This window comes from Acanthochromis polyacanthus, chromosome 23, assembly GCF_021347895.1.
Source record: "Acanthochromis polyacanthus isolate Apoly-LR-REF ecotype Palm Island chromosome 23, KAUST_Apoly_ChrSc, whole genome shotgun sequence".
In the NCBI taxonomy this organism is placed as follows: Eukaryota; Metazoa; Chordata; class Actinopteri; family Pomacentridae; genus Acanthochromis; species Acanthochromis polyacanthus.
In genome coordinates, this window is record NC_067135.1 from 3958008 (window position 1) to 3978817 (window position 20810).

General features: G+C 38.8%; 2 protein-coding genes across 3 annotated transcripts; both read right to left on the reverse strand.

Annotated features, from left to right (window-relative positions):
- Window positions 1–104: 104 nt before the first annotated feature.
- On the reverse strand, window positions 105–8785 carry LOC110964700 (uncharacterized). The gene is made up of 12 exons (XM_022213497.2): window positions 8688–8785; window positions 7370–7639; window positions 7108–7222; window positions 6906–6980; window positions 5588–5766; window positions 5392–5494; window positions 4613–4731; window positions 4331–4442; window positions 3110–3178; window positions 1896–2119; window positions 549–669; window positions 105–411 (listed from the first exon to the last, which is right to left on the reverse strand). Exons 1-12 carry the CDS (start codon window positions 8752–8754, stop codon window positions 327–329), a joined length of 1539 nt encoding a protein of 512 aa, XP_022069189.2. The 5' UTR covers window positions 8755–8785; the 3' UTR covers window positions 105–326.
- A 7541-nt stretch (window positions 8786–16326) lies between these two features.
- On the reverse strand, window positions 16327–20227 carry ccl36.1 (chemokine (C-C motif) ligand 36, duplicate 1). Of its 2 annotated transcripts, none has more exons than XM_051943877.1 (3): window positions 20066–20227; window positions 19877–19988; window positions 16327–16664 (listed from the first exon to the last, which is right to left on the reverse strand). In XM_051943877.1, exons 1-3 carry the CDS (start codon window positions 20133–20135, stop codon window positions 16571–16573), a joined length of 276 nt encoding a protein of 91 aa, XP_051799837.1. In that variant the 5' UTR covers window positions 20136–20227; the 3' UTR covers window positions 16327–16570. The 2 variants fall into 2 exon arrangements, with proteins under 2 accessions (XP_051799837.1, XP_051799838.1); XM_051943878.1 differs by lacking the exons at window positions 19877–19988; window positions 20066–20227 and adding exons at window positions 16825–16936; window positions 17011–17161.
- Between the last annotated feature and the right edge of the window lie 583 nt (window positions 20228–20810).

The following is a 20810-nucleotide window of genomic DNA, read 5'->3' on the forward strand; positions in this document are numbered from 1 at the left end:
TCACTTGTTGCACACATAACTTCCTTCCTGTTATATTGCTTTGATAATAATCAGTCAGATATCTTGAAGTATGGGGCCTAGAAGAAGGCATATTATCTCATTGCTTTGGAGTTGCTCAAAAGTGTTTATTTTTTTTATTTTTGCCTGACATTAAAGCAACATTGTATTTCTTTTATGTTGTATATTCACCATTTAGCCAAAAACACGAGTAAAGCTACATATGCATAGATGAGTTAGCAATACATTTGAAAGCAGAATATGTTGGCTGAAAACTATTAGTCTGCTGGGGCCCCGTCTAGCGTCAAAGATGAACATTCTTAGTGAGCTTAAATGTCCAGCTTCTCCATCAGATCCCTGAACCACGGCTCGGACAAAGTGGCACAGAATTCCATTCCATCCGTCAGACGTATCCTGTAAAGGAAAAGACCCAGTGTAATAATTTTAGCATATTTTATATAACAACACCATATGATGCTGTTGATGGGAGATATTCTACAGTTTTGAAAATGTTTCAATGATAATATCCATCCTTGATGGTGCACACTTACTGGATGATGGCAGCACAGCCAGGTGAAGGCTCAAGCATTTCCAGGGACTGTACATCCTTTGGGCCAATGACGATCCCCTCTATAGAGAATCCGCAGATTGTGCATGGCTTTCCTACTTCACCTGTTCAAAAAAAAAAAAAGTCACCACTTGGATTTAACTAACCAAATAGCTAAGAGCCTTCCATTTGATAATTACTGCAGTGATGAATATGTTTCTGCTGCAACACAGGATATGCCTCGAAAACAAAGAGTGGCACACCTTTAGCAGCAGCATGTGTAACCAATTCATAAATATGCAAAACAGAAGCAGTTTACATTATGCTGGTGTGCATCATCCTGTTTACTATGGAGTCACAGGAGTGCCAAATCAAAATATAAATAAATAAATAAATGTGGAAATATATAAATAAATAAATAAATAAATGTGGAAATATAAAGAGAGAAATAAATAAATGTGGAAATATAAAGAGAAATAAATAAATAAATGTGGAAATATAAAGAGAAATAAATAAATAAAAGGTAAATTTTGTCTTTGCTTTTACCTTTTCTGTTTTTTCCTTTTATTTATTTATTTATTTATTTCTCTTTATATTTCCACATTTATTTATTTATTTATTTCTCTTTATATTTCCACATTTATTTATTTATTTCTCTTTATATTTCCACATTTATTTATTTATTTATTTATATTTTGATTTGGCACTCCTGTGACTCCATAGTTTACAAGAGCGACAGGCCGGTAAAATGGCAAAATGAAAGCCATTCCTCAATGTTAGAAACCAAGGCACCACATTCTGTCACCGGCCACTCATTCACTGGTCTCCAGCAGAAGAACGAATTCCACACCATTCTGCTTTAAAACTGGGGTAGGTGACATTTCTTTGGCCACCAACGGGCTCAAATTTCATATTAATGCTTCAACACATTGTAATTCCAGTGGTCTTAGAGGATAATCAACTTCTGCACCTTATCTTGGGAGATTTTAGGTAATAATATCATATAATAATATAATATAATGACAGAGGTTTTCAGACAGGGCAGGTGAGATAGTAGAAACAGCACCATGCCAACAGTAGGTGGCACAATGGGCTAGATGGAGGCTTTCTACTCAGGAGACCAAATTTGAATCTCAGATGAAACCACAGTGTTATGGATGCTCACTGTCAGTGTTATGGCAGTTATCTTTTAGTTGGTGCTTGTCTGGTGTTAGGGCCTTTCCAAATGTCTGCCTCCTGCAGCTTTAATTGATAAAGTATGCAGAGAGTATTCATTAGCCTTTGGCATGACACAGAAAGAAGGCTGTTCCTGTATGTTAAGTTGCAAGATAGCAGTTCATAAATGACTCACCATGTGCTCCTCTTCTGTCTGACAATTCAGGGACATTTGGTATCAATACAGGGGGGGCATGTGATCCTCTTCTGTCTGACAATTCAGGGACATTTGGTATCCATCCAGGGGGACCAGGTGGTATCAATTCAGGTTCAACATATGCTCTGTCTGACAATTCAGGGACATGTTTTGATGTGTCAACTTGTACAGGATCTTTAGCTCCCACGAGGCGTTTCTCTGGACTGTAAGGATGGTGGACAGTATATTAGTTGTGTGTCTGAGCCAGGCACATAAATATAGCCTGGGCTACGCAGTGTTATCAGTCAGTAAAGGTACAGGAAATGGTTACTGATGTTACATTTAGAGAACTTCCACCAGAGGAAACATACAACTCAAAACACGATAGGGGCTGATTTCCTGCTGAGGCCGCTGCAGCATCTTCACCAAAGGCAGAATGTATAGACTTTTCCTAAGTGTGAATTTTGAATTAATGCCAGTCCGGTCAGCAGCAAAGTGCAATTTCAACGCACAATCACGCCACCTCACCTCACCCTCACCGGATGCAGTGTTTCTGGGTCGAGCTGGAGGAGTCAAGCATGCTAAAACCTCCACAAAACTCAAAAAATCATTCACTACAAACTGTTATCTGCTTATAAAACCATTTCAGGAGGGATTCTTCACAGTTTTATCCACATAAGCCTAATTAGTTAGGCGGATAAGTCAAATGATAGTTCACTTTTTCAGGAAAGCACCAAATTTGGTACAGACATAGTATATGACCATACAATTGATTCAAGAGGAGTACCCCAAAAATCTAAGCCCCCTGGTGGCCGCCATCTTATAACTGGCTTATAAATGGTTATAAATGGCTTTATTAAATCCGCAGACCCTTAAACAATGGGGGTAGATCTTGAAAGTAACTTTGTATCTGCCGTGTTAAAGGAGATATTACATAAATAGGTTAAGCAAGGCGGCCATATTTGAATTCAAGATGGCGGCCACCAGGGGGCTTGCAAATGCATAACATAAGGAACAGAAGAAAAGCCTAGACTTCAAATAAGGCGCTTCAGACAGGTAAGCAGCAGTGTTTACCAATAAAGCTGGAATTTGAGTTGACTTTGAGGAATTCGATGAGTCACAATTAGCTGCTCTGACAATGCATAACTGAAAATATTACTTTGTGTGAAGTGATGTGAATGAAAATGCACAAAGACAGGATAATCTTGACTTACAGAGTTTTAAGATACGCTGAAATGTTTGATGCAGCCACGCATACCTTTGCGCCATCTTTCAGTGTCTCGCTGCAAAACAGGGAATACAGTCAGTCAGTGTTTCTACATACAGATGCTTCAGAAAGTATTCAGATTCCTTCACTTTCTGCACGTTATTGTGTTGTATGGTACATTTGTAAGTGGAAAACGCTGGCATTTTTCTCAATCAAAACTACTAATAGTCAAAAGTATCCCATGCATTTGCTGTGACACTCCAAATTGTGGTTCGATTTGATTGGTTTAAATGTCAAATTTGCGTTGAGTTTAAATGGTGAGTTTATTGTTTAGGACTTGGGTTTGGGTGGAGTTAAACATGGTTCAACAGTTCATACTTTACGTCCTCTATCGAGTCATTTTTTCTTTGTTTACATCCACACCACAGCAAAGACCGTTGAGAAAAGAGACTGTTGAACTCAAGTACATTTGCTCTCATTTTGCTTGTGAGCAGAAATTTGAGGTTCTTGTCTCTATCTCCTCCTTTTAAACTGTGTGTAGACCGTGATTTGAACATTTCCACTACACACGAGGGCATAAATTAGTCTCTGAAGTCCAAAGAGCTCTCCCTAGCACTCATCCTATCAGGCCTTTACCATAGACGATGCTTGAGTAAATGTCAAACGACAGCCCACTTGAGAATTTGTTCGACTACGCTGCTTATGCCTACAGCGATGCACGGTGGTGGCAGCATCATTGGCGTGTTTTTCAGCAGCAGGTACAGAACTGAGGGAAGGATGAATGCAGTCAAATACAGAGAGGAATTTAAAGGACACCTGCCCAAGAGTTCAGCAACCTTTCAGCACGACAGTCGGCTAAAGTATCCGGCCAAGAACATGTTCCTTCAGGCAAAGTGTAAAGCCTTACCCAAGAATACTCAAAGCTCCAATTGCTGTCCAAGCAGCTTCTTCAAAGTGTTGAATTTAGTCCTCAATACTTTTGAAAATGAGATGTTACAGTTTCTTATTTTTAATACATTTTCAAAATGAACTGCTTTGTCTTTAAGGGTTATCGAGTGCAGATTGTTTGGAAAAAAAGGCGGGATTATATTGAGAAAATGTGCAACATGCATGAATATTGTCTTAAGCAACTGCATTGCATGAACTGATATATTTGTGGTTTTAATTTCATTTTAATCTGACAGAAATACGCTCAGTTCACTCTCTTTAATGGACTAACAGCACTTACATGAATTCAGTGGAGCTACATTCTTCAGTCGGGGGCCAAATGCTTGCACTTGCGATCGGGGAAGTTTCATTGAGAGGTTTCTTTGCTTCCTCTTGGCAGCGACATCCAGCGACTTGAAGGAGATAAAGCAAAAATGTTTCACAGTTTTTGTGTAGAGCTGCAGCGATAAGTCATTTGATCGATTGTCATTTTATAAAGAAAATGTCCAAGGGGTTGGGTTTGCAGCTGGTGGAAATAACGTCAAAACACATGTTTACAAGAAAATAAAAACATTTCACAAACCGTTTTTTGGTGTGCTGTCAGCATCATCTTCAAGTGGCAGGGAGATTTTCCAATACTGCAGCTCTTGTTCAAAGTTGTTCAAGTCCAAACAAATAACCGCGCCGTCTTTCATGTTGACTCTGTGAGCCAACAGAGTAACAGAAATCAGTGTTTTGTCTGTGAGAGTGTCACAATTTAACAGCCAAATTAAGGATAATGTGTATGAAATTGGCTATATGTGTCATCCATATTGGTTGTTGCTAGAGGTACGGACCCGTACCCGTAGCCTGTGGACTACGGATACGGCACTTTCCATTTGCAAATCAGATACGCGAGATCTGGTCACGTGACTCCCGGTAGACGCTAGCGGTACGGACCCGTAGCATCGGTACGACAGGTACGGACCCTAAACCTGACCCTAACCCTAACCCTAACCTTAACCTTTGCTTACCTTTCAACAGTTTGCAGTGGTTAGCAGCTTCTTGACTCGCGAGACTCGCGTACGGGTCCGTATCTGTCTGGCAAATGGAAAGTGCCGTATCCGTAGGCCACAGGCTACGAGTACGGGTCCGTATCTGTAGACACTACCATCCATATTATTGCCGTTTACTTCAGGATCTTGTTAGCTTCTGTTGATTGTTTTATCTACTCATCCATTTATGGTTAACACTGAATTCTACTAGGTTTATGGCACAGAAATCTCAATTTAAAATGTGTCGATTGGCAATCTTAATGCACGCAGACCCATGTTTGTACAAGTTATTTTTAAATGTTTCAAAATGCAGCAGTGGGAATCTTACTCAATATGGACGAGACAAGGAAATGGCTGCATCTCCACATCCAGGGACTGTACAGTCCTTTGGTCCGATATTGTCAGGAGAGGCATGCAAAGTGTGCAAAGTGCTGTGAAGAAGCACACCAGACAAACCTTCAATCCACAAATCAGTGAACATTTTTTGTCACCATTTTACATGACTATGTCGGGGCAAAACTCACTGTAGTCGATGTGCACCAAATGGTCGTCGGAGCGCAATACATCACTTCCCAGTTGAAAAGAACTTTCTGGCGGGGGGGGTTCAGGGCCTGGACCATTCCATTGCTGAGTACTCTGTGTTGTTTTGTCCTTTTGAGTTTCTACAGGGAGGTCTGCCTGAGGTTTGGACCAGTAGCTGTGGCTTGAATGAGTCACACATTCTTATCAGCAAGTGAACTTACAGGAAATGTGCACTCAGAAATGATCTTTTTTATCAACAGGGAAATAGCCGACATTACATTTTAAAAATCTACACGATTGTTGTCATGTTGTATTACAGCAGCACTTCTTAACTTGGGTTAGTTTGTTCTACCGTGCATCAGGACGAAACCTTTTGATTGGAACAAAAGTAGCATCTTTAGATGAGTGAAATGAACATTTAAAGGTCCCACACGGTGGAAATGTGTTTTCATTGAGTTTGTATGTTTATAACTTAACTAGATCGCCTCCCAGCTTTACAAACCAGTATGCATTTAACCCTCGTGTCATCCTGCAGGTCAAAATTGAGCTGTTTTAAAGTTAGAAAATGTGGAAAAATACACACTTTCACAGTGAAACTTCTGATGTCCACATTTTCAAGATTTTTGAGAAGTCTTTGAACATTTTTTGGTGGAAAAAAAGAAATGTTAAAAAAGTTTCTTAAGAACATTCACAAAAAAAATGAACCAAAATCCAGAATTTCGCTGGATTTTGGTTGATTTTTGGTGAATGTTCTTAAAGAAAATATTAGAAGTTTTACTGATATACATGGAATCATTTTAGACATTTTTAGGATTTTTTTTGGAAGATTTTTACTTATTTTTATAAAATGTTCACAAGAGTTTACTTGCCAAATTTGGCAGATTTTTTAAATAAACCTTTTAAGGGAAACGTTTAAGGAATTATTGGAATTTTCTTCCTGGAGGCTTTGCAAATTTTCAGAAATTTGGGGAATTTTTTGCTGAACTTTTGGATTTTTTTTCAACCAAGGAAACATTATTTTTTGGTGCCTGTAAATGAGGACAACAGGAGGGTTAATGCGATTTCATTAGTTATCTGAAACTGTTAATCACTTCTGACTCGGTGGGATCTAACAGCAAAAGATATTTTGTTGCAGACATTGCTCAGTTAATATGGCTCATTTTAATGTTAAAATTAAAAGGAATTGCTCATTTATGTGTCCTTTGTGTGCACTGTAACAGCAAAGCACTGGATAAGACTGAAGTTCTTTTGGCTGATAACTTTATTCTGAGCCGTTGCAGGTAAATTCTGCTCTATGTTCAGTATTCAGTGCACACTTACCTCAATAAATCCTTAACATATGTCAACAGGCTGAATGGCCTCACGCAAACCTCTCTGCCATCTGCCAACGTCTCGCTGAAAAACAAAGATTGGAGTTACTGAAACTGGACAAAGAAATAGTAAAACCTTTACCTAAAGCATGACAATAGTAGTCACAGTCATCACTATGGACTTGTTGTACTCTAAAGGTTCAGTCACTTACATGTCTTCAGCGGAGTTACAGGATTCAGTGGGGAACCATGTTGTTTTCCTTATAACTTTGGAGGTTTCACTTGGTTGTTTCATATTCTCTGTTGTGCACCGACATCCACTGAAGCCTTGAGAAAATGAAAATTTAAAACAATGTTTAAAAGGTAACTTTGTGTAAGAATGCATTATTAATAATGGAGTTTAAATTTAAAGAACAGCAGCCAAACAGGGTAAAATAATCTATAATAGGCAATAATGTCAGAAAAAAGGCTCACCATGTCTGGGTACAATGTTGAGTGGCATTATTGGAATACCACCATTATCACTGGTGACAACCTCCGGGTAGTCCTGAGTGTCTGGATCAGGGGGCAGGGTTGTCTCCTTGTTCGGTTTTAAGGGCTTTCTGCTCGTCTGCTTGGTCGGTTGGTTTGTTTGGGCTGACTTTCTTGTCGGTTGGGGGTCCGGTTTGGGGGTGGTCCAGCGAGAGTCATCAGGAATCCGCAGGCAGAACTCACCAAAACGCTCAGAGTCGTCTTCCTCTTCATCTGCGGAAGGGAAGGAAGGAACTCATCGTGAATGATGTTAGACTGGTGGAAAAGCTCATCAGTGTTGAATGATCTGTCATCCTGTTTTGATTTTCACAGCCCGATTTCACCAAAACATCTTGAAAACATCGTCTATGTATCAAAGACTTGTTCTTCCTTCAACTGACTTACAGCGCTGACCTTTAAAGCACATCTTAATGCACGCTGCATCCAAAATTTGACACAATATTGCAAGTGATGATAGTCTTGAGTATACATGCGTATATAATGTTGATGTTTACTTTACTGATGTTGTTGACTATTTTGCTGTTGTTTTTGTTGGTCCAGTCTGTCGCTGTGTGACAAGAGCTATTGAACATCCAGTCGCTGAAACTATTTTACTTTCCCCTTGTTGATTTTACTTTCCTTTTGTTGGGTTTATTTTTCTAGTTGTTCATTTCATGTTTGCGGCTATTTATTTTTGTTTGTCCGGTTGTTTATTTCATATTTGCGGTTGTTTACTTTATTTTTCAGGTTGTTTATTTAAATTTTCAGCTCTTTCTTTTGTTTATCTGGTTGTTTACTTTATTTTTCCAATTGTTTATTTTATTTTCCAATGGTTTATTTTGTTTTCCCAGTTGTTTATCTATTTTGTTGATCATTTGTTTTATTTTTTCAGTTGTTTATTTATAATATAATAAATAAATGTACTTTTACAGCCACATTCTAGCAGTAATGTATTAAATTTATTATGTATTAAGTTAAATCATTTTTCACTGGTTTCTGAGATACATTTATTTGTTACCACAACTTGTCATACGTTGCTGCCCAGTGCATAGAAATGTATCATCATTTACTGTGTTCTAGTCACAGTATCCAACCGAATATTTTACAGTGCAGACATCTTTATGCAAATTACACTGTAACGATAAAACCACAGCAGCCCGTAGTTTACTGTAATTTTACAGTTCCAGTATTTCTGTTAAATATTTACAGTTGTAGTGACGTAAAAATAGCCTCAAAGCATTAAATAAATACAGTCTATAAAGAAATCAGCCGTTCAACTCACTCCCTTCAGTCCCTCGGAGCAGAAGAGTCAATAAAAGCAGTCGGCTGATGATAAAAAAGACCATCATGGATCTGGATCACACCGTGGACAAGTTCTCAGTGAGACCAATCAGAGAATGCTCTGTATTTAATCTCTACCAGGGAATCATAATCTGATCTCTCAGCAGCAAAGCAGGAAGGAAGCTCTGAAGCTGAAGACTTTTCTACCTGCTGGATGTGCACCACACTTTGAGAAATTATTAAAGTTCGGTATTGATGAATCTAGGGCCTCCAGCCTTGAAGGTTCCAGTACCAGGCATCAGGCTTTGTCTGTTACCAAAACACCACCATGACGTCTGTATTGTGAAGGTTTACAAGTGTGGAATATTTAAAATGAGTGCAGCTTTAGTGTGCTATACATCAGCGTTACCGGTTTTATTTATTTACTCACTAATTTACACGTTTGACGAGGGGAAGCAAAAAAAAAAAGTTGCTGGATTTTTAAAAATCTTCCTCTGGCCTGGTGATAGGGAGACTTTTTGTATTTCTTCCCAGTTTTTTCTGTTTACAGTTTTGCAGCTGCAGCAAAAAATACGACTATAGTCTGCTTACAAACACAGTGTGATTTGATCTGATTGTATTTAGAAATACTCATAGCGCCACCTATTGGCAACAGGAAGTTTTATCAAAATGCTCCACAAAAGTCTGAGGACGTGGAAATGACGACCCCTGGATTTTGACAATTCGCCATGAAACGGGAAATGCTGTGTAACTGCTCTGAACATGCTCCAATCTGCCTCACACTTTACATGTATGACCAGAGTCCTGCCCTGATCACATCCATATGCTGATATACAGTCACAGTCACAGCGCCACCTTGTGGCCAGACAGTAAGTAGTGCATAAGTGGCCGATACATGCTCCAATCTGACTGAAATTTTACATGTCCTGATGACAGCAATAGACCAATATACAGTCAGAGTGACAGCGCCAACTGGTGGATGGACAACAAATGCTCTGTAACTGCCCCATACGTGCTTCAATCTGCCTGAAATTTTACATGTGTGATCAGAGTCATGCCCTAATCATATCCACAGGCCGAAATACGCTCTCAGTCTCAACGCCACCTGGTGGACATGTGTGGATTCGCCTACCAGCAACGATGCGAGGACCAGTCCAACGCTGCTTGCAGCTTTAAATTAATGTAAGTATTTTCTGCATTGAAAGAATGCATATTGATGAAGTAATTCATTGTTTATATTTCAGCTAAACCATGTTAAAAATATCTGTATCATATAAGATACTGCAGGATTATAATGTACCACTTTTGTAATGTAATCTAAATTACACCTATGAAAATACAAACATACTATTTTGGGGTGGATTTTGTTAAAAGAAGTGATAAACATGTCAATTCCAAAAAAAATAGAATTTTAAGATCGGCCACCTGATCTCTCATTTTGACCATGAAAACTAACAAAGACCACTTCCGGTCGTTTCTGTCTCTTACCGATTTTATTTTCTTGTTATTGTAAATAAAACATGAAAATCAAAGCATTTTTAAAAAGTCATTAGAAAGTTATGTTATACTGTGAATAACAAACTTGCAGACATCAGTGCAATAATTCTTCTTTATTCATGAGGATTAGATATCTGTGAACACTAATTTGCTTGATATTTGATGTTGCAAAAAAGGACATTGTGATGTTGTTGGAGATTAGCCCTTTAACTGATGTTCTCATATCTGTGAAATTTAAGTTGTGATGGAACCGTTTCCTTGCAGAGGAAAAGGAGATAATAGTGTTATTAGAAAGTGCAACACCTTAAATTTTATTTATTATTTTTTAAATTTAATATTTTTATTTGATTTCATTTTAAGGGTTGGATGTCCTTGAACACTTATTTGAACAGAATATAGATCCTGATATATTGTTGTAAAGAATAATGTTGGAGATGTGCACTCATGTTGGAATAAATCCTCTTTGTGAAGCAACTCTTACTTGCACTGAATTGGAAATATTTTAGAAAAACATACTGAATTACAAGACAAGGCGAGAATTAAATGACTTTAATAGTAATAGGTCGTGATCTAAAGTGGGCCGGTCTGAGGCATGAAAATCCAGGGCTGAAAATGAGTCCCACTCCGGCCATGGACAAAGCTACACATCTGAACTCAGTCTCATCAAAACAGACTCTAATTCAGCGTCATCCATCCAGATTAAAGTGCAGTTACCCAAAATGTTTGTTGATGAGCTCCAACAAAACCTGTCCAGGTAGAAGACCACTTTGACAAACAGGAAGTGGAAGATTCCAAGCAGATTTATAGAAGGGGGAACCAGACTGTACTAAGTGGTCCAGTATTGAGGGGGGTTTGTGGGTTTTTAAGGCTGATAATGATTATTAGTGAGACACGTGGAGGAGATATTCATTTGGCTGAATCTAAAAGGTGGAACAAAGGCTCACAAACCAGAGCTAAGGCAATGCTAAAACATACGAAGGAAAAACAGCTGATAAAAACCTACAATGCAACAAAACGCATTAATGACAGGTTTACATAACTGATTAACTTTACCTATCACACCCTTTTTAACAGCCTTAAATAAGCCATACTTTGGTCTAATGGCGTCTTAAGGGGGACCAGCTGCATCCACATTATGCAAATGCACACATGAAGGAATAAAGTATTTAAAACTGCCAAAAACCCTTAAACAATCTGAACTACATCATCGACCTCAGAGTCAGAGGAGCCCATGCAGCGGCCATGATGTCATAGATGTGTTAAAGACTCATTCAGGGGTGGAGCCATGGGAGGAGTCAGCCTCTGATGATGTGTTCAAGAGCTAACGGTAAGTCATAAATTTACCCCCGCTACATCTGGAACAAGATCCTTTGAGCAGATGAACTTACAGCAGAATGATGGGAGGTGAAGAGTGTGGAGAAGGAAAAGAAGGACTCACCACCGACCGTGTTTGTATGAGGTTTATACTGCAGGTCAATGTGGGCGATACAAAGCATTAAAGAGTCATTACACAAACAGGATGTGGTTTATCAGTGGCTTAGTTCAGCCTCCAAATGGCTCCACTTAAATGCAAAATCCACCTTAGAACAGATTTGTAGGTTAATACAATAAATCATGAGCACACAGTTACATGTCTTTCATAGGATGTGATTGGATGAAGCAGCAGAAGCAGGACGGTTTAAAAGAAGCTCTCGTCGATATCTCTCATGATGCTCTGGACCCAGGAGAGACTGGGATCCGCACAGATGTTAACAGATCCTTGTGTGGTCAAACTGAAATAAAGAAGTGAGAAAAGTTAATTTCATTGCCACGATCAAGACTCTTTTATCCAAAATAAGAAGAGCTGATAGCTCTGGAGCACAAACATACACAAGAGAACCCTTAGTGAGTCAAATTATCCATTTATTTGTTTATTTATTTGATCAGGGACTATGCAGTTAACATAGAACACAACTGATGGATTACATATAGAGTGTACAGCACTGAGATAATTTAAACCCCCGTCCCTGGTTTGACTTTTCAGTAAAACCAGTCAGAGGATCAATAACACCAACACAACCCAAGAAGGAAGAAATGAAAAAGAAAGGAGGACATTTCTTCTTTATACTGACTAATATCCTTTAAATTTATGTAGGTGAATGAATTTAGCATAATGAGAATGAAGTAAATCCAGTTTGCAGCACTTACATGACTCCAGGTTTGTTGCACAGATGATCAGTTCTGCGATATGAGATGATGGCGTTTTTCCTTATTCTTCCTGAGTAGTATGTGAAGCAGCAGCTGTCCGGTCCACTTGCAGCTGAAGAAAAGATCATGGAGTGATGTATCATTAGGGTGTCTGGAAAAGTAAGACATTGGTCGAAATGACAAAATTGAAGGGAATCTTACTATCGCAGAGGACTGTGGACAACATTGCAGCTCCCAGAATGCAGAGCAGAAACATGCAAACGGCCCTCATGATGCCTTGATATTCCTGGGATGAAAATAGAGATGAAGCTGAGAAAATTCAAGAAACAATATCAAGATCTTCTTTTAATTTGAACAGCCGGAGTCAGTCGTCCATGCAGTGAGAAGTAACTGAATTTTTAATGCGTACATAGGTATTTATACTGTTGGCAGTGTATCATTGCTCCTCCAATGTCCTACCCCTCTTTCCACCAACTGGAATCAGCCTTCGTTGTCCAACCATGATTATTGATGCCCTATTTATCCAATGGATGACAAGGTCTCTACCTCAGTTTACTCAGTTCCAGCTGCCAGAAGCCTGGTCCAGATTTGGTCCAATTTCTGGGAAGTTTTGCAATGCCTTGTTTGCACACTCCAGCACACTTTGCCCCGATCTACTTTGCCCTCACTACGATATATTAACTTTGAGAGAAAGTAGGAATACATGAAACGCACATATGTATGGAAACACATGTGAATGACTTTGAGAAGAGAGTGGAGAAGGAAAAGGAAGGATCCAAAGCAGACCAACACGTCTGTCAAACATGGAGGAGGCAGCATCATAGTTTGGCCATGTTTGGCTGTCGGTGGAATTTGGACGCTGGTGGTTTCTGATGACGTGATTGTTGATAGATTAGGAATTCTGAAGTGTACCGTCCAACAGGTGGACCCAAAATATACCATGAAAGCAACCCAGAGCTTCTTAAGACAAATGAGCTCAACCCAACTGAGCTGTTTTTTTAACTTCAGCATTTTCCATCGCCATGAGCTGAAAGGCTGCCATGCAAGAAGGAAGCCTTTTCTTTACCTGAAGGTTCCACTGAAGTTTGCTGCTGATCACATGGACAAAGAAAAGTTCTGTGGTCAGACAAAAATTGAGCTATTTGTCAGTAACAAATGGATTCCTTAAAATAGTCTCCCTCTGCTTTGCACACTCTTAATATTCTCTGGATGACACCAAAACCTGACCCCAGATAAGCAAATTAGCAGGTAAATGGTTCTTGTTGTTACACAAAGACAGAGTCATGGGAATTTGCTGCTCCACTAAATGACTACAACATAATGTTGAGGTTGTGAGGCTTTTTTGTTCTGTAGTTGTATCATTAACTTTGGAGTGTTTGGATCATGTTAGCACAATGTTTGCATGTTTTACCTCCAGAGACGGTGGGAGTCACGAATCTTTTATTTTGAAGGTTGGTGCTAAAAAATGTGGAAACAACGGGCAAAGAAGATGAAATGTTATCGTACAGTGCTGCCCCGTCAACCGATGAAGAGCATTTTGGAATTTACATCTATAGCATGTGTTTTTTGAAACCACAGACCCAGATACTATTTTTCTTCAAGTTTTAAGAACCAAACATCTCGGCTGACTTCAGAATGCCGGCATGAGGGGACAGGATGAATGTGTTTTATCCTCAGGTGTGAACGGGGCCTTGCTGTGCATCGTCCTTTTATCAGGTCGCTCTGCATGTGTTTGATTCACACAAAAATATGCTGAAAAATGGTGGAATATTTTGACTTTCAATAGCTGCACAAAACTGAAAATATCTGCAAATGCATGCAAAATAATTAGATTTATGGAGCATTTAAATACAGTGAAACTGGAACTCTATTATCACACATTGTGACAATTTGTAAAACGTCTGATTTTTGATGTCTGTTTGTGACATCACTCTTTCCATTGACTTTTCATTGGATTTCTGGCATGTTGAATCTGTCTCCTAACTTCAACCATGTGAGACATCTAAACAGAGACAATTTTAAGAAGACTCTAAAGAGAAAATGAGAATGAAGCAAACCTCAAACATGTGGATGATGGAAATATGACGCGTTAGTTTCATTTACGACCATCTTCAGTCCACAGCAGTCCTTGGTGTCCAACCTGTGGGTCTGTTTGATCCACATCCGTCTCATTTTTGTCTCTGTTTATGTGATCACTTGACTTGTTGACATCAGGACAACAGCAGTACTGACCAGAGTCCTTTTAACCCAAACTCAAAAGTTCATGATTTATGATGTTCATGATTTAAAATCTCTACTTGTGTCTGTTGCTTGTGTTAAAACTGTATTTGCAACTGTAATCATTGTAATTTCTGTTCATTATACTGGTTTGGTTTTCAATAAACATTTCTGACAATAACAAAGATTATCATCAGTTGTATCCTTTTAAATTGAATTGTGGCTTTTCAGTTTAAACCCACAACTCTTTCTAAACCTGCTTCTGAACCAGCTGAGCATGAGTTCTGGCATGAAGGGAGAATATCAACAACCAGATGTAAAGAAAAATGATTTCAGAGTAAATGTGAGGGCTGAATTTGAACTAGAGCTGTAATAATTCCTTGCAGTGTTCTGGCTGCTCCATTTGGTGGCAACAAAGCACAAGAAAAACAAACGCCTCTGGTCCTGTAATGAGTGACGACACGCCGTCCTGTTTCTCTGACAGGTCACAGAAGGCCAAAGGTTCAGGAAAGACTCCAGACCTCCTAGAACCCTACAGAGGAAGAGGCCATGGATGGAAAATGGATGCATGGATGGAGCTAGAAGGTGAAATCCAAGTGAAGGCAGCAAAAACAGACGAGATAACCAAGGGGAATGAGCAAACAGACTAAACAAAGGGCGACTAGAATAGATTATTTCTTTAACTGGTAGCTTTCTTACATAAAAGTTGTAAATGTAAGTTATACTGAGAATACAGCAGACTGCAGGTATCCCTATGCTTGGATTTAACCCACATTATGTGAATGCTTTCTTGCAATATCTACGATTCTTTTTACTAATCATTGATGATTTTTATGGTACAAAAAATAAAGCTTTTCTGATGGTGAAGTCAGAGCCACTTCCTGTTTCCTGTTTGTACCAAATTATTTGCTTTATGAAGGTTTAGAATTGTGTGAAGAAATCGCGTGCAGGAGATTTTTTGCAGTTTTTTCCAATAAAATCAATCCCTTCCACCCTTAAAAAGGCGTAGAAGGAACACTACAGGATTACTTCTGTCATTTAAAGGTTAATTCTAAAATAATCTTCACAAACCTGTTAGACAGCTACACATGCTCTTTGAAGACTGGAATTACATCCAGCAACTACAGAACCTTTAAAAAACGCAGCCACCCACCATTCAACCATGTGACCAAGCAGTTCCGTCTGAACAGTCGGAACTCAGAGATTTCACACTGAAAAATGTGTGCAATTACAAAAGCAGACCAAATTACAAAAGCAGACCAAATTTTGAATAAATTTAGCGTTACTTCTACTGTTATAGAAGGTAAATCTACATGGCACTGTTGCCTGCATTGGAAAATGAGTGAGCAAAATGGTTAAAAAAAAAAAAAGAGCTAAAACAATATATTGCAACACCCCAATACAGGTAATAGTCACAGTAAGTCTCTAAACAAATATGAAGAGTAAAATGTTGAATACATTTATTTATTCGGCAAAAGTAAAAATGTGGTACAATCCAAGTCAGTCAAACATGAACAGGTCATTTAATTGGAGAAAGATTTCTTTTTTTTCTCTAAATACCAAATTTTATACTTCTTTTAGGACATGTTTTAGAAAATTTGTTGGAAATATTTCAAAACAACCATAAAAAGTCATCAAATTAAATGTTGCTTTAGACAATTTCGAAGGAAGACTGATGGCGGTTTGCAAAAACCAAAGATTTCACAGCTTTAGGAGGAATAAAGAAGCTTTCACACCACTGACCGTGTTTGTATGAGGTTTATACTGCAGGTTAATGTGGGCGATACAAAGCATAAGAGTCATTACACAAACAGGATATGGTTCATCAGCGGCTCAATTCAGCCTCCAAAAGGACTCCACTCGAAAGCAAAATGTTCGATTACTTGTAGAAGCTTTGCACATTAATGGGAAAAAAAATCATGAGCACACGGTTACATTCATTTCATAGGATGTGATTTGATGAAGAAGCAGAAGCAGGACGGCTTAGAAGGACTTCTCGTCGATATCTTTCATGATGCCTTCGACCCAGGAGAGACTGGGATCAGCACAAATTCTACGAGACTGTTTTGTGACCAAACTGAAATAAAGAAGTGAGAAAAGTGAATGTTATTATCACGATCTTTTATCCAAAGTAAGAAGAACTAATAATAGCTACAGAGCAAAAACAGACACAAGAGAACCCTTTAAAAAAAACATCTATACACTTTAAATTTCATAGTTAGATGACTAGTACTTACACGACTCCAAGCTTGGCGCAGCGGTTTTCAGTCATGTAATATGAGACGACAACATTTTTGTTCATTCTTCTCGGGTAGTATGAGAAGCAGCACTGGTCTGGTCCAATTGCATCTGAAGAAAAGCGTATTTAGTGATGGATCGTCAGGGTGCATGGAGAAGAAGTCTCAAAGAGAGAATAATCTTACTGTTGCAGGTAACAGTGGACAGCATTGCGGCTCCCAGGACGCAGAGCAGAAGGATGTAAGCGGTCCTCATGATGCCTCGATATCGGTGGACGAAGACGCTCTTTGAACGCTGGAAGGGACGTCTAAACAAAAGGTGGTGCAGTCTTACATTTATCGAAAACGTTTTCGAAAAAAAAAAGCCCAAGGTGTTAGAGGGAGGGGGGGGTTGTGGTTTTAGGGGACCGAAGTTGCCTGTCACAGAAACTTTCCACTCGGTTATATTGAGTGGTAAATTGCAAAGGAAGTGCATCTGTGGTTAGCCCAAAGATGCAGCTCAAAGCAGGACGGTGAAACACAGCAAACCAATTTCTGCAGCCCTTAGAAGCTCTGAAGTTATAAAAGATTGAAAAGAAGGGTTGTTTTTGCAATTAGCGTCCATTTTTTTTTTAGCTTTTCTTAAGACCTCAAGTCTTAAAAATGGCCACAGCAGTCCTTGGTGTCCAACCTGTGGGTCTGTTTGATCCACATCCGTCTCATTTTTGTCTCTGTTTATGTGATCACTTGACTTGTTGACATCAGGACAACAGCAGTACTGATCCGAGTCATTTTAACCCAAACTCAAAAGTTCATGATGTATGATGTTCATGATTTAAAATCTCTACTTGTGTCTGTTGCTTGTGTTAAAACTGTATTTGCAACTGTAATCATTGTAATTTCTGTTCATTATACTGGTTTGGTTTTCAATAAACATTTCTGACAATAACAAAGATTATCATCAGTTGTATCCTTTTAAATTGAATTGTGGCTTTTCAGTTTAAACCCACAACTCTTTCTAAACCTGCTTCTGAACCAGCTGAGCATGAGTTCTGGCATGAAGGGAGAATATCAACAATCAGATTTAAAGAAAAATGATTTCAGAGTAAATGTGAGGGCTGAATATGAACTAAAGCTGTAATAATTCCTTGCAGTGTTCTGGCTGCTCCATTTGGTGGCAACAAAGCACAAGAAAAGCAAACGCCTCTGGTCCTGTAATGAGTGACGACACGCCGTCCTGTTTCTCTGACAGGTCACGGAAGGCCAAAGGTTCAGGAAAGACTCCAGACCTCCTAGAACCCTACAGAGGAAGAGGCCATGGATGGAAAATGGATGCATGGATGGAGCCAGAAGGTGAAATCCAATCGAAGGCAGCAAAAACAGACGAGATAACCAAGGGGAATGAGCAAACAGACTAAACAAAGGGCTACTAGAATAGATTATTTCTTTAACTGGTAGCTTTCTTACATAAAAGTTGTAAATGTAGGTCATACTGAGAACACAGCAGACTGCAGGTATCCCTATGCTTGGATTTAACCCACATTATGTGAATGCTTTCCTGCAATTTCTTTTTAATAATTATTGATTTTTATGGTCTATATAGTACAAAAAATATTTTTTCTGATGAAGTCGGAGCCACTTCCTGTTTCCTGTTTGTACCAAATTATTTGCTTTATGAAGGTTTAGAATTGTGTGAAGAAACTGCGTGCAGGAGATTTTTTGCAGTTTTTCCAATAAAATCAATCCCTTCCACCCTTAAAAAGGCTTACAGATAACACTACACCATTACTTCTGTCATTTAAAGGTCAGCTTAATTCTAAAATAATCTTCACAAACCTGTTTGACGGCTCCACGTGCTCATTTAAGACTGGAATTACATCCAGCAACTACAGAACCTTTAAAAAACGCAGCCACCCACCATTCTACCATGTGACCAAGCAGTTCCGTCTGAACTCAGAGATTTCACACTGAAAAATGCATAATCAGAATAAAAATGCATCTAAATCAAGGATCTGTTTGTTTTGATCACAGTGTGCATGATTTAGGTTTGGATTTAGTTGAAGCTTTTGCAGAGATTCCTGAAGTTTCAGATTCATCAACAATTACAAAAGCAGACCAAATTTTTAATCAATTTAGCGTTACTTCTACTGTTATAGAAGGTAAATGTACATGGCACTGTTGCCTGCATTGGAAAAAGGCTAGAGTGAGTGAGAAAAATGGTTAAAAAAAAGAGCTAAAGCAATATATTGCAACAATCACAATAAGTCTCTAAACAAATATGAAGAGTAAAATGTTGAATACATTTATTTAGCAAAAGTAAAAATGTGGTACAATCCAAGTCAGTCAAACATTAACAGGTCATTTAATTGGAGAAAGATTTTTATTTTTTTCTCTAAATACCAAATTTTATACTTCTTTTAGGACATGTTTTAGAAAATTTGTTGGAAATTATGTCAAAACAACCATAAAAAGTCATCAAATTAAATGTTGCTTTAGACAATTTCCAAGGAAGACTGATGGCGGTTTGCAAAAACCAAAGATTTCACAGCTTTAGGAGGAATAAAGAAGCTTTCACACCACTGACCGTGTTTGTATGAGGTTTATACTGCAGGTTAATGTGGGCGATACAAAGCATCAGTCATTACACAAACAGGATATGGTTCATCAGCGGCTCAATTCAGCCTCCAAAAGGACTCCACTCGAAAGCAAAATGTTCGATTACTTGTAGAAGATTTGCACATTAGTGGGAAAAAATCGTGAGCACACGGTTACATTCGTTTCATAGGATGTGATTTGATGAAGCAGCAGAAGCAGGACGGATTACAAGGTCTTCTCGTCGACATATTTCATGATGCCCTGGACCCAGGAGAGATTGGGATCCACACAGATTCTATAAGAATTTTGTGTGACCAAACTGAAACAAAGAAGTGAGAAAAGTTAATGTTATTATCACGATGTTTTATCCAACGTAAGAAGAACTAATAATAGCAACAGAGCAAAAACATACACAAGAGAACCCTTAAAAATACATCTATACACTTTAAATTTCATAGTTACACTGACTAGTACTTACACGACTCCAGGCTTGGTGCAACGGTTATCAGTCACGAAATATGAGCTGACTAAGTCTTTCTTTATTCTTCTCAGGTGGTATGAGAAGCAGCAGCTGTCCAGTCCACGTGAATCTGAAGAAAAGCTTATTGAGTGACGGATCGTCAGGGTGCATGGAGAAGACAAAGTCTAAATGAGAAAACAGTCTTACTTTCGCAGGTAACAGTGGACAGCATTGCGGCTCCCAGGACGCAGAGCAGAAGGATGTAAGCGGTCCTCATGATGCCTCGATATCGGTGGACGAAGATGCTCTTTGAACGCTGGAAGGGACGTCTAAACAAAAGGTGGTGCAGTCTTACATTTATCGAAAACATTTTCGAAAAAAAAAAGCCCAAGGTGTCAGAGGGAGGGAGGGGGGTTGTGGTTTTAGGGGACCGAAGTTGCCTGTCACAGAAACTTTCCACTCGGTTATATTGAGTGGTAAATTGCAAAGGAAGTGCATCTGTGGTTAGCCCAAAGATGCAGCTCAAAGCAGGACGGTGAAACGCAGCAAACCAATTTCTGCAGCCCTTAGAAGCTCTGAAGTTATTAAAGATTGAAAAGAAGGGTTGTTTTTGCAATTAGCGTCCTTTTTTTTTTAGCTTTTCTTAAGACCTCAAGTCTCAAAAATGAATCGAGTAACACGTTTAATTGATGTTCAAGTTCACTGTAATCTTTATGTGTGATTAAAGCCAACATAAAAGTGTCTTAATAAGGTTTTGTGCGATCAAAACAGCTTCAACGCAGCTTAGCGACTGTTCAGTGTCCAGAACTCTACCGGAGGCTTGGAACACCTTTCCACCAAGTGATTTTCACTCATTGGGTGTTTTGATGGTCGTGGAGAGTTCAAAATCTGCCAAAGGTCTCAATTAGGTTGAGATCTGGCGGATGTGGAAACCGTAGCATCGTCATCAAAC